At 36.3% G+C, this 12,230-nt stretch overlaps 1 protein-coding gene across 5 annotated transcripts in view; it reads right to left on the bottom strand.

The window, feature by feature from the left end:
• The window catches only part of Ckap5 (cytoskeleton associated protein 5), a 94,655-nt gene that overhangs the window by 55,326 nt on the left and 27,099 nt on the right, over nt 1–12,230 (bottom strand). For all 5 annotated transcript variants that reach the window (XM_032903673.1, XM_032903677.1, XM_032903675.1 and 2 more), the window contains 6 exons: nt 9,300–9,471; nt 8,354–8,486; nt 7,222–7,322; nt 5,755–5,868; nt 1,627–1,731; nt 63–152 (listed from right to left, as the gene is read on the bottom strand). In XM_032903673.1, the coding sequence (XP_032759564.1) occupies nt 63–152; nt 1,627–1,731; nt 5,755–5,868; nt 7,222–7,322; nt 8,354–8,486; nt 9,300–9,471 (715 nt within the window). The remainder of the gene's footprint in view (nt 1–62; nt 153–1,626; nt 1,732–5,754; nt 5,869–7,221; nt 7,323–8,353; nt 8,487–9,299; nt 9,472–12,230) is intronic.

The raw sequence follows: 12,230 nt of genomic DNA, 5'->3' as shown, positions 1-12,230 counted from the left end.
TCAAATTATCACAGTGACAACATGTATAGGGTAGAACCGTGAGTTTCATGCCACCAACTTACAGTGAGGAAGATGGCATCAATGGCCTCCTGAAGGGCTTGCACTACTTGAGGCTTCTTTTCTTTGAATTTTTCCAAAATTGTTGGCACAACCTGTGAAGACGAACAGCTACAATAACACTCTAACAAATATGAATGGCGTACTACAGGGACACAGATAAGGTAGCCCAGCAGTTGAAGAACACATGCTGTTCATGCACAGGATCCAAGTTTGGTTCCCAGCATCCACAGTATAATTCACGACTATCCACTATTCCAGTTCCAGGAGTTACAGTGTTCTCTTTGACCTTCATGGGCACCACGTACACATGTGATGCAGACATACACACAGTCAAAACACGCCTACACATAAAATTAACTTTAAAAAGCAAGAATGAAGTTCTAATACACAATATAGTATAACTGATACAAAATTTTCAAAATTAAGCTAAGTAAAATGAAGTCAGTCATGAATGACCACACATTCTATGAGTCCATTTATATGGAATATTCCTCACTGGGGTCAGAAATGTTCTTAAATGCCCTGCCATTTGTCTGACAGCATATTATATATAATTTTAAAGAAGAAAAAAAAATCGCAAATTAAGCAGATGGAACCATCTTAGCAAAATAGTAAGTTAAATAGAATCAGTATCAACTCAGACTAGAAGGTAAGGCACTCAATCACTCAACCATCGCTTAGCAAATTAATGTCAATTTTAAAAGTAGTTTTCAGGCAGGAGCCAGGGATAGAGACCCCCCACCTCACCCCCGCCTCCCCCAAAATAGTTTCCTTTTGTTTGTTTTTCCTTTGTTTTTTAAGACAGGGTTTCTCTGTGTAGCCCTAGCTGTCCTGAAACTTACTCTGTAGATCAGGCTGGCTTGAAACTCAGAGATCTGTCTCAGAATTCCAAACTGGGATTAAAGATGTGTACCAGCACACACAGCTAGGGCTTTATTTTTATTTCCATAATAACAGGCAGCACAATTCACTTTTAACTAAAACTACTTTAGTTTTAGTTCTCATAAATTATCCCTACTACATGATGAGTTACCAGTCTCCAGTAAGGCTATATATTAACCTAACAATAAAACTGAAAAAATGACAAAATCTCAAAATGATAACTCATTCTAATAATTCAGACCAAATTTAGAGTCTACCAATACCTGACATAGTTAAGGAAAACATCTCAGTTTATTAACTTTATTACTAAACTTGATTGCTACCTAACTTATGGGTTACTAAAAACATTGTCCCGCTAGCGTCAGAGTGGTTGGAAGGACAGCCCAGGACTTTATGTGCTAAGGAGATGCTCCACTAGTAAGCAATAACACACAATCCTACAGGTTCTACAATTTTATTTCCACTACATGCATTTCAGAGTTGTAAAAGCAAAGGAGGATATGGTAAGTAAATAATAAGCAAAGAAATCAACTAAATACTTCAGGCCAAGTGTCTGAAACTCAGTGAGATATTTACTTTGTCCAACATAGAGATCTATGCCAAGAGCTGTTTTAAAACATAAAACAAACTAGCCTATCTTTCTGATTATTTTTCAGATTTACATCTAAATAGAATATTACTTACATGTCCTGCATATTGTCCAAATTTCTTCCTTAGTCCAACAGCTAAGCCAGTAAGACATTTTGCTGCCAAAGCTACCAACATGACATTGGTGTCCTTTCCAACAACCTGTAAAGGTAAAAAAACAAAGCAAAACCGAAGTCATAACCCTGTAGAAAGGGATACTAGAAATGAAAATATATCTCCAAAAAAAGAACTCTTGAAAAATATAATGCCAATAGACAACCAGTTTTATTTCTTATAAAAGAGAAAAATCTTAATAATGATGAATTTATAAGCCTCCACTCTGTGGTATTCTTGTTGTTCTGGAAGAGAGAGAAAGAAAAAAAGAAACAAAAAAGAGTGAGATAGACAAACTGAATGGGGATGCAGCTCAGTGGTAGAGCACTTGCCCAGCACATACACACCAACCCTAACACTCCATAACAGCACCTGGGCTGCCTGCACTGCACAAGTGTAGCAGAGACGTTAGAGGTCTATTATCCTTACTTTGGAACAGGAAAACCAAACAAACATATTTCCAGAAGACACGGGGCAACAGCTCTGCTATAATTTTACATCCATCCAAGCATTAATAGAAAGTCCTGTGGTTATTACAAATCCCACTGTAACCATTTCTGTAAAAGCCATTCAGTTACACAGTGACAGAGTTTTTCTTTCATTTCTCCTAGAAGACTCTCCTTCAGCAGTTTATACTATAGCCTTTCTAGAACCCAAAAGCCCAACACGTATCTAAATTCATAGATATGCATCAATTCAGCAATATAGTAATGACTAGGTTTCTTCCTGGGAACAGTTTGCCACAGAACATTGCCTGTCTCTGTGTTAAAATGCTGTTTTAGCAAAGTACCCACAAATCATTGTTTTCCAGTAGAGGCAATTACTTTGAATTTTACCTAGTGCTTAGTCCATAAACAGAATGCTGAACTCTTTAGTCTCTGAATTAAACAACCTCTAATATGCATATCATACTAAGAATTAGCAATTATCTTCCATAAATAATAAAAAATTAAAATATATTAATATCTCTTTAAAACTAATCAGATGCTACAATTTTGGAGATGCGTTATAATGCCTTTTAAATTTAATTTCACCCAGGTTGCACGAAGTAAGTATTATTACCTCAATTTTGGAAAATTTCAAAAATGAAAAAGATTAATTTGCTTTTAGGTCACCAGCTAAGCAAAAGTAGGGATTCCAATCTAGGTCTATACAGACTTCATAGCCTTTGATATCATTATTAAATAAAAACAAAAAAACCCACAACAGACAAAAAGAGTGTTGAGGAGCTGTCTTAGCTGGTCAGGAGGCTTTGCTGCACAGAACCCAGACGGTAGGTTCAGTTCTTAGCACCCATGTGTGGGTCACAATCATTGCAACTCCAATTCCTGAGGATTTGACAGACTCTTTTAAGTTCCAAAGGCATCAATCGTGCAAATTGTATATTTACATATGTAGGGCAAAACAGCCATATACATAAATCTAAAAACAAGAAGAAAAGAGAGAGAACGCTCACTGTGTTCAAGTCAGCTCACACATCTGGGTCGCACAGTGAGGCTCTGGAAAAAAATCTTCTGAGTCTATTTATTTCAAAGACTGAATTAATTTATTAGTAAGCGATGGACTCAGATACACGAATGCAACACCTGCCTCTCATACTCAGTTTGCCTAAACAAACTATTCTCACAACTGAAAAAATGGAAGTGAATGGAACTCAGAGATCTACATGTCTCTGCCTCCTGACTGTTGGGTTAAAGGCACATGCTATCACCACCTGGTTTTGTTTTTTGCTTTTTAAAGTATTTATTTATTTATTTATTTATTTATTTATTTATTTATTTATTTATTTATTTATTTATTGGAGCTGGGGACCGAAGGCACATGCTATCACCACCTGGTTTTGTTTTTTGCTTTTTTAAGTAAGTAAGTAAGTATTTATTTATTTATTTGCTTTTTAAGTATTTATTTATTTATTTATTTATTTATTTATTTATTTATTTATTTATTTATTGGAGCTGGGGACCGAACCCAGGGCCTCAAGCGCTCTACCACTGAGCTAAATCCCCAACCCCTAAAGTATTTATGAAGGACCTTTACTTGACAGAATAGGAAAATTCAGGTGATTAAGTTTTCTCAGTGGCTTCTGTTCTGACACAGAGAAAAAAGATTAGATTAAAGAACTACAAAGTTAATATAACTTTTTTCTCTAATTAAAAATGCTAGCCAGGTGTGCCCAGAGTCCCAGGTACTCAGAAGGTTGAGGTTGGAGGATTACCTGAGTCAATATATTCAATCTAGACCAGTCTTGACAACACAGCAAGAACATGATCTCAAGAAATAGTGTTATGGCTTCTCTTACTACCTGGACTTACAACATAAAAATGCAATGATCAATTAGTTTTATTTTTGAGACACTGTCTCATTACGTGAGGTTGCTGTAAAACTTACTATACAGACTACGCTAGTCTTAAACTCATAGAAATCTACCTGCTTCACCATGTCCATCCAATTGGTATCTTTAACTGGTAATGTAAGCCACTAGTTAACAGTAGTTGAAACAAAAATATGTTGTTAAAAGAGGGGGGGAAATCAATGAATGAAACCAGTAAATGTGTCAAAAAAAATGACTAAGACAAGACTTGGTGTGTACTTAATTCTAGCACTAGGGAGGGTTAGGCAAAAGGAGATGGGATTATCTCTGACTTCTGGCCCAGTCTGGTTATCCTCCATGACAGCATAAGTTGGAAGGCAGATCAGGTTGCATGTGATTTAAAAAAAAAAAAAAAGACTTCCAACAAAATCAAGAACATATAAAATCTGAAGAATAGTAACATAAATCCAAATCTTAATATGAAGGTTGATAAGTGTGTTTATAAATTATGCTAAGTCAGGTAACAACTCAAAAGGCAGATTTGAAGATTATTTCAGCTAGCATGGTGGCTCATACACATAATAATATTTTAGTGTTCAGGGGGCTAAGGCAAGCAGATCACCGTAAATGTAAGCCAGCCTGGACAGTTCCTAGGACCTTAGTTTGTTGTTTTTTTTTTAAAAAAGGAGGGGGGCAGTTAAGAAAACCACTTGTTTTTAGAAATACCATAAGGAATTTCAAAAGGAGTAATTCTTCCCATTTACATTAAAGAAAATGGGAAATTTAATGAGATTATTTGACTTAGGAAGCAGTGAGAAAATGAATTATCAATGGAAGAAAGAGGAATCAGTGTGCCTCTCATTCTTCAATGTAAGTTTCCTTCTATTTTACCAATCCTCCATTTTTTGGTGTTATTATAAAAGTTAATACATGAGTTCAAACTTGTATAATTGTAGGTATACATAAAAATCAAATATAAAGTTAAATATCATAAATATCTTAAGAACAACTTCAATTTTCCTTTGTTTGTAGCCTTTGACTATGCTTCCTACTACCTTCATCTAAAGAAAAAGTTTTTGTTTTTTTTGATTTTTCGAGGCAGGATTGCTTTGTGTAGCACTGACTATCTGGATCCCTTTCTGTAGACCAGGCTGGCCTGGAACTCAGAGATCTGCCTGCCTCTGCTTCCCAATCATGAGTGCTGGGAATAAAAGCTTGTGGCACCATGCTTGGCTATCTTTTTATTTTAAATTCTTCTCTCATCTGCCATATCCCAACCATAGTTTTCCCTCCCTTCACTCCTTCCAGTCCTTTTTCCAACATCCCCTCTCCCTGAGATTTACTCCTCTTCCATTTCCCTTCAGAAAATTTTGCTTTCTGATACACTACAATCTGGTATCATTTGCTATATAACAAAATATTTCATACTTAATATTTGCATAACTCAACTTACCTCATTTAAACAGCTGAATTTACAAAAGTATAGAACTATAAAACTTGACTCTAGATCAGCAAGACCCTAAGCTATCAATGACTTATTAAGTTGAAAATGTTAAGATAAAACCAATCCCTAACATAGGACAGTAAGATTTTTAAATCCTAAATTTTAAAATTATAGAAGTCTCTGATTGAAATATTATTATAGTGTTCCTTAAATGTCAATGTATTCATGATTTAAAAAATAAATCACTGAGTTCCTGATGAAGAGACCCCAGTGGCCGGCCTGTCAGTACAGCCGTGCTGAAGCTCTGTCCCCTCACCTTCTTCAGTGCCTTGACTAACTCTGCGTAGTCGCCGGCTTCCAGTCTGGGGCTTCTCACCAGCCCTTCTACAGCCTCCAGAGCTTCTTTCCTCTCTTGCCATTTTTTTGCCTCCTGTAAACAGAACATAAATCAGTGTAGAACATAAAATAGAGTAGAATAAATTCCATTTCATATATTCAAACAATTTAAAGACCAGGGATTTTTTGTTGTTACAGAAAAATTTTCTAAAGTATAACTAAAAAACAAATGACAAAACCATAGTTAATGAGGACTGTCTTGTTTATAAAATGTTTTTATGAGACAAGGTTTCTCTGTGTAGCCCTGGCTGTCCTGGAACTCTCTGTAGATCAGGCTGGCTTTGAACTCAGAGATCCACCTGCCTCTACTTCCTAGTGCTAGGAGAAGGGACCAGCACCACTACCGCACCACTACCGCCCAGCTTGTTCATAAAATTTTTATTCATATATATTCATGTATCTGTAATGAGAGCCAATGCCCTCTTCTGGTGTGTCTGAAGAGAGAGACACTGTACTCACATACATAAAAACAAATCTTAAAAAAAAATTATGCTTAAGGTGAAATCTAAAAGTTGAAAATGTATTTTTAGATAAATATAAAGAAAATATTATAGGAAGAAAAAAAATAGGAAAAGCTCAGATTTAAAAATAATAAACCAGTAGCCTATTTGCTACCTAGAGAAATACAACATGTCTGAAACAGAAAGTGACAACTGTTTGAGATGTAGACGAAAGGTAAGTTGTGGTTTCAAAGTGAGAAAGGGTGGCTATAGGATGATTTTAGACATTGTTTTCAGAGTCATGGAAGCCACTTAAAATTTAGATTATGTTTGAAAATTTTCCCTTTTCAAAGATGATATATCTAGGCAAGAACACATGGTAGTGATTAGGGTAGGGCTGTATTTCTCAAATGGGGATACTTTTTTCTCTACTGGGAAATAGCAATGCCTGCCATGGTACCGCTGACTCTAATGATGCCGAGTGGGTAAAAGCCACATGTGCTTCTGAACATCCTGCAATGCTCAGGCCCACCAAGACAGTTATCTGGGACGAACAAACAAAAACAAAATCTTAGTCAAAGGTGAACTTGTAGGAGTCATTTCTTTCTTTCTGCTCAGGTTACCAAGCTTAAGAGCAAGTACCTTTATGAGTTGAGCCATCTGGCCATTCCTAAAAGAGATGAGTGTAAGAGATATTTAAAAGATAAAAAACAATACAATAAATGAGGAAAAAGTTGAAAACGTTCCAAGTTTTGGTAAGACATGTTTTGTTTGGCTGGGACATGGTTATATACAGTAAAGGAAGAAAGAGAGAGCAGCAACCCACTTTCCTAGGAGGATATGTGGGGACTGGGGAGGTGCACCGAGCAAGGGCTCAGCAGAACATACTCTGATTTTAACCTAAGCTATTATTTAAAACAAATTAAAGAAGCTTAACCATTACTTACAATTTTGTCATAAAAGTCTTTGGGAAGTTTGGAAAGGATCTCTACTGCTTCCAAAAGCTCATAAGCATCTATCTGTGGTACCTCATCACCATCATCACCACCTTTGAAGAAAAAAACAAAATCGATCTTAAATTATTTTTTAGATCCTCAAAACTGAGGAAAAAGCCAGATTCAGTAGTGCAAGCATCTGCAATCTCAGCACCAACAGGAGATGGAGGCTGACACAGGAGAAGCTTGTAGGCCAGCAAGCCTAGCTGAAAGACTGGGCCCTAAAACCAGGTAGAGCGCTGGTCAGATGGCTTAGCACCTCTTGCAGAGGACTCAGGTTCATTTCTCCAGATCCACAATGGACAGATCACAATTGACTCCTAAGTTCAGTTTCAAGGGCTCCAAAGCGCATTTCACATGGGGCATACACACTCAGCAACTGACACACAAACGTTAAACTAAAAAAATTAAAGTAATTTAAAAAAAGTTTAAAAAATGGGAAGGCGAGGACCAACACCTGAAGGCTGTCCTCTAGCCTCTAGACTTGTACTATGACATATGTGTACCCACACCTTACACAAACAACCCCCAAAATGATAGTTTTACTTATCAGTTACATATCTTTTCATACCTCCTATAACTTTTTAAAAGTTTATCTTTTGTGTATGGGTGTTTTGTCTGAATGTATGTCTGTGCACTATGTGCAAATGTCACCCGAGCAGGACAAGAGAGGGCTGAATTCTCTGGAACTGGGACTTCAGATGGCTGTGAGTCACCTTGAGGTGCTGGGAATCAAACCTGGGTCCTCTAGAAAAGCAGTAAATGCTCTTGACCACTGGCTGAACTGCCTACCTCTCCAGGATGAGATTTTAATAAAAAAGAGATCAGAGTTATTTAGTAGCACATATGACTCAAGATTTTATTAAAGAAGTTCTCCAAAATATGCCCACTGAAATTTAGTAATTTTTTATTGAAACTAGTGGGGGATTTTTTGGTTTTGTTTTTTTATTCTCTCTCTCTTTTTTTTTTTTCCTCTTTTTTTCGGAGCTGGGGACCAAACCCAGGGCCTTGCGATTGCTAGGCAAGCGCTCTACCACTGAGCTAAATCCCCAACCCTGAAACTAGTGTTTAAACACTGGCTTACCCCCTTCTGCATCTCCACCCGCTGACTGTTGCTGTTCCAGTTTAGCTTCTAGTTCTTGTTGGGAACGCAGAAACCGACTTGGCTTAGGAGCACCTGTTGGCAGCTTGACCCACTCTTCTTCTAATTCTTTCAACTGTAAGTATTAACAAAATATTTTTAAAATGTATTATTAAAATGTGCTATTACAAAACATAAAACCTGTACTTACTGATATTTTGGGACTCCCTTTCTATTTTTATGGTATTAATAGGAAAATCAAAGACAAAACTGTATTTTGTAGCATAAGTCAAATCAACCTACTACTTTACCACACTGAAGGTTTATGTCTAAGAACAAAATTCCTTAAGAAAGATTTATTTTCTTTAATGTGTATGAGCGTTTGCCTTCAGGCATGCAAGTATTCATATACTTCATATATGCAGAGGCTATGAAGGCTGGCTCTACAAGAGCTGCAAATGCCCTTAACCTGTGAGACATCTCTCCAATTTCCCAAATTCATTATTTTTAAGACAATATCACTAGTTTATGAATCCAAATACGCTATATTATCAAAAAAGCTCCAAAAGTAACTATATGACAGAATTGTTTCATCCAAGCAAGCCCTTCTACTCAACAGAATTATAAAAATATGTTTTAAGTTGACAGATTTAATACTACCAGGCCTGGGGATACAGAAGATGGAGATGTTCTATAGACACCTGAACAAAACAGAACCTAGTTCTGTCTAATATGTGTAAGATACAGGACTTGCTCCCTATTTGGGGGTGCGGGGGGGTGAGGGGGGGGAGAGTGATGGACAGTAATAGCAAAAAGTCTATGCTCAAAAATTCAACTCATTTAAATCTTCAAAAATAATTATGTGTAAGAATAGATATTAACAATTACAAGTAGGAAATGCATCTATATTAACCTGATACAAAAATAAGCAAAGAAATCTGCACCTTACCTGGACAGAATTTATATTTTGTAATGTGTGTTTCACAGCATCTCGATTCCATCGATAAATCTCTATAGCAAATAGTTTGGCTTCATCCCGAACAGCCTTGTCTCGAGATTCAAATAGTTTTGGCAACACTTTAATAATTGGTTTTAGTAAGATGATTTTGGAACCAAATTCACTGTAAGTAAAAGATTTGAGGGAAACCTGTCAACATGTCATGCTTCATTGAACATTATAGCTCCAGAGCATGTATTGCACACGGTGTGGTGATGCACACTTTACTCCCAGCACTTAAGAGATGGAGGAAGGAGGATCTCTCTTGAGTTCAAGTCCAGCCTGGTCTATACAGTGAATTCCAGGATAGCCAGGGCTGTGTAAAGAGATACTATCTCAAAAACAAACAAATAAATAAATCATATATGAATATGTAAAATATTTCTTAAGGTAACAAATGGAGTTCAAAACCATCTACCTATATACTTATCCATCCATATCCCTATATGTATACATATGTAAGTTATATATTTAATAATTAGCTGTCATTCTTAGACATTTGTCTAGAGCCCAAAATAATGTTAACATTTAAAAATGGAACTTTCCATTAACTAAAGAAAGATTACTCAATCTGACAGGTTCATTCTTAATTTTTCAGGTTCAATCTGACATTTCATTCTTGATTTTTCAACTACCATATTTCTGTGGTGGTTTCAATAAGAATGGCACCATGCAAGGTGTGTCATTGAGGGTGGGCTTTGAGGTTTAAAAAGCTGACAAAAGCTGACACAAGTTCTCCTCCCCCCAGTCTCGCTCCATGCTTATCTACTGCCTTGCTCCCCACCATGATGATCATGGGTTTACCATTTAAAACTATAAGCAAGTCCCCATTTAATGCTTTCTTTTAGCTGCCCCCCCCCTTTTTTTTCTTTTTCTTTTTCTTTTTCTTTTTCTTTTTTTCGGAGCTGGGGACTGAATTAATGCTTTCTTTTATAAGTTGCCTTGGTCATGGTGTCTCTTCACAACAATAGCAAAGTAACTAAGACAACCCCTTAGCTCTTTTTCATTTAGTGTTTTAGTGTTTTTTCCAATGGGAAAACATCTGTATTCTGACTTGTTATTTTGTAAAATAGGATGTTTAGCCGTATAAACTGCTGGTTTATACGGTTCATAATTAACCGATATTAGTGTTGAGATACAGTATTGCTATGAAGGGCACACTAGCTTCAATTTTATAATGTTCTAATCTCAGCTTCCCAAGGGATATGATCACAGACATGAACCAAGATGCTAGTTTTAGTATTAATTTTCTGGTCTTAATTTTTAACATTTCTCAACAGCAAATTCTGGAACAGCGAGGATTCAGTTATAAATTACTGAATTTCAGAATGAGTAGGACTCAAATACATTTAAGGCCTTTAGTTCTTTTAATTTTCAAGAAACCTAGGGCAGTTTTTGGTGATTCTCCTGTCTCAGTATCCAAGTGCTGGGACTTCAGGTGATAGTACTTACTATAATCAGTTAAAACAATATACTGTTAACACATGTGTGTAATTTTATCTCATTTCCACAAATATAACAAAATCGCTCGACAACAGCTATAAAAGAGAATAAAAGAAATGAAACAAGTCCACATGGAAAAAAGATACATAAACAAAACCAATTCCAATTTTGATAGAAAAGTTAGGTATCTTAGCACACACTTTTAATTTTAGAAATTGAGAGGAGGAAGATCAGCAGTTCATGGTCATCCTCAGCTACATAGGAAGTTTCAAGACAGCAGAAGTTACCCGAGTCCTTGATCAAAACACTAAAATGAATGAATGAATGGAGAAGTTTAAAAGCAAAAACAGTTTCTACAATCCTATTTTAGGAATGACAGAATGTTTTTTGCGCCCTAAAGTTGTCACCAATAGTAACTTTAGGAGGCTATGGCACTTAAAATGGAGCAGTGTAGCCTCTAAGTCCTAAACAGCTACTTTTACATTCTGAAATGCTCTAGAAAAACAAAAAAACACCAAGGTAAACTACAGATCATGAATAAGGACGTGCTGGAAGTAGAGATATTCCATAGTAAAATGCTTTCCTAGAACATTAGAGACCCTGGATTTTTTCCCTAGGCACTGAAAATAATGACACAGACACCACAGATAATGACTGCATAAAAAGATAAATGTAACTTATTCTTTTCCTATACTTATTCTCCTAGTCGGTTGAAAAGTAAAATACTACAGTATAAAACAGTCTGAAGTAGAAATTCTTAATTTAAAGGCAGAAGATTTTCAGTATGATGTACATTTTATTATATTAAGGATAGAATAGGGGGACTAGAGATAGGGCTCAGCAGTTAAGAGCTCTTGCTATCTTGAAGAGGACCTTGGTTCCTATGTTAAATTCACAACCAACACTAACTCCAGTTGTGGGGAATCTGATCCCCTCTTCTGACCTTTGTAGCAGTAGGCATGCACATAGCACACATACATGCAGGCAACACGGAATACATCTACTATACAAGCAAAGTCTGTAAACTTATTAAATTTCTTTTTCTTTCTTTCTATCTATCTATCTATCTATCTATCTATCTATCTATCTATCTATCTATCTATCTATCTGACCATTTAATTGAGCCCAGTGTGGAGGGGAGGTTGGCAGTATCGAGAGTAGTGCTTGTGGTCTAATCTGATAAATTTCTAAAAGGCAAAAATGATACAATTTTTACTATCCATAAAGATACACTACGTATGGTGGCTCATGCCTGTTATCTTGGCACTCTAGAGAGAGAGGCAGAAGGAATGCCATGAGTCTGAGACCTTGAGTTAGAGAGACAGAGACTCTGTCTCAAAAACAAAACAAAGCTAAAGGAAAAAACTCCATGTGCTTATTACACCATAAAAGATTAGAAATAAAGAAACTGTCATTGGGACAGCAAGCTGGCTCAGTGGG

Source organism: Rattus rattus, chromosome 5 (genome assembly GCF_011064425.1).
Source record: "Rattus rattus isolate New Zealand chromosome 5, Rrattus_CSIRO_v1, whole genome shotgun sequence".
In the NCBI taxonomy this organism is placed as follows: domain Eukaryota; kingdom Metazoa; phylum Chordata; class Mammalia; order Rodentia; family Muridae; genus Rattus; species Rattus rattus.
Note: the sequence above shows the minus strand (reverse complement) of the source record. Positions and strands in the feature narration are given on the sequence as shown.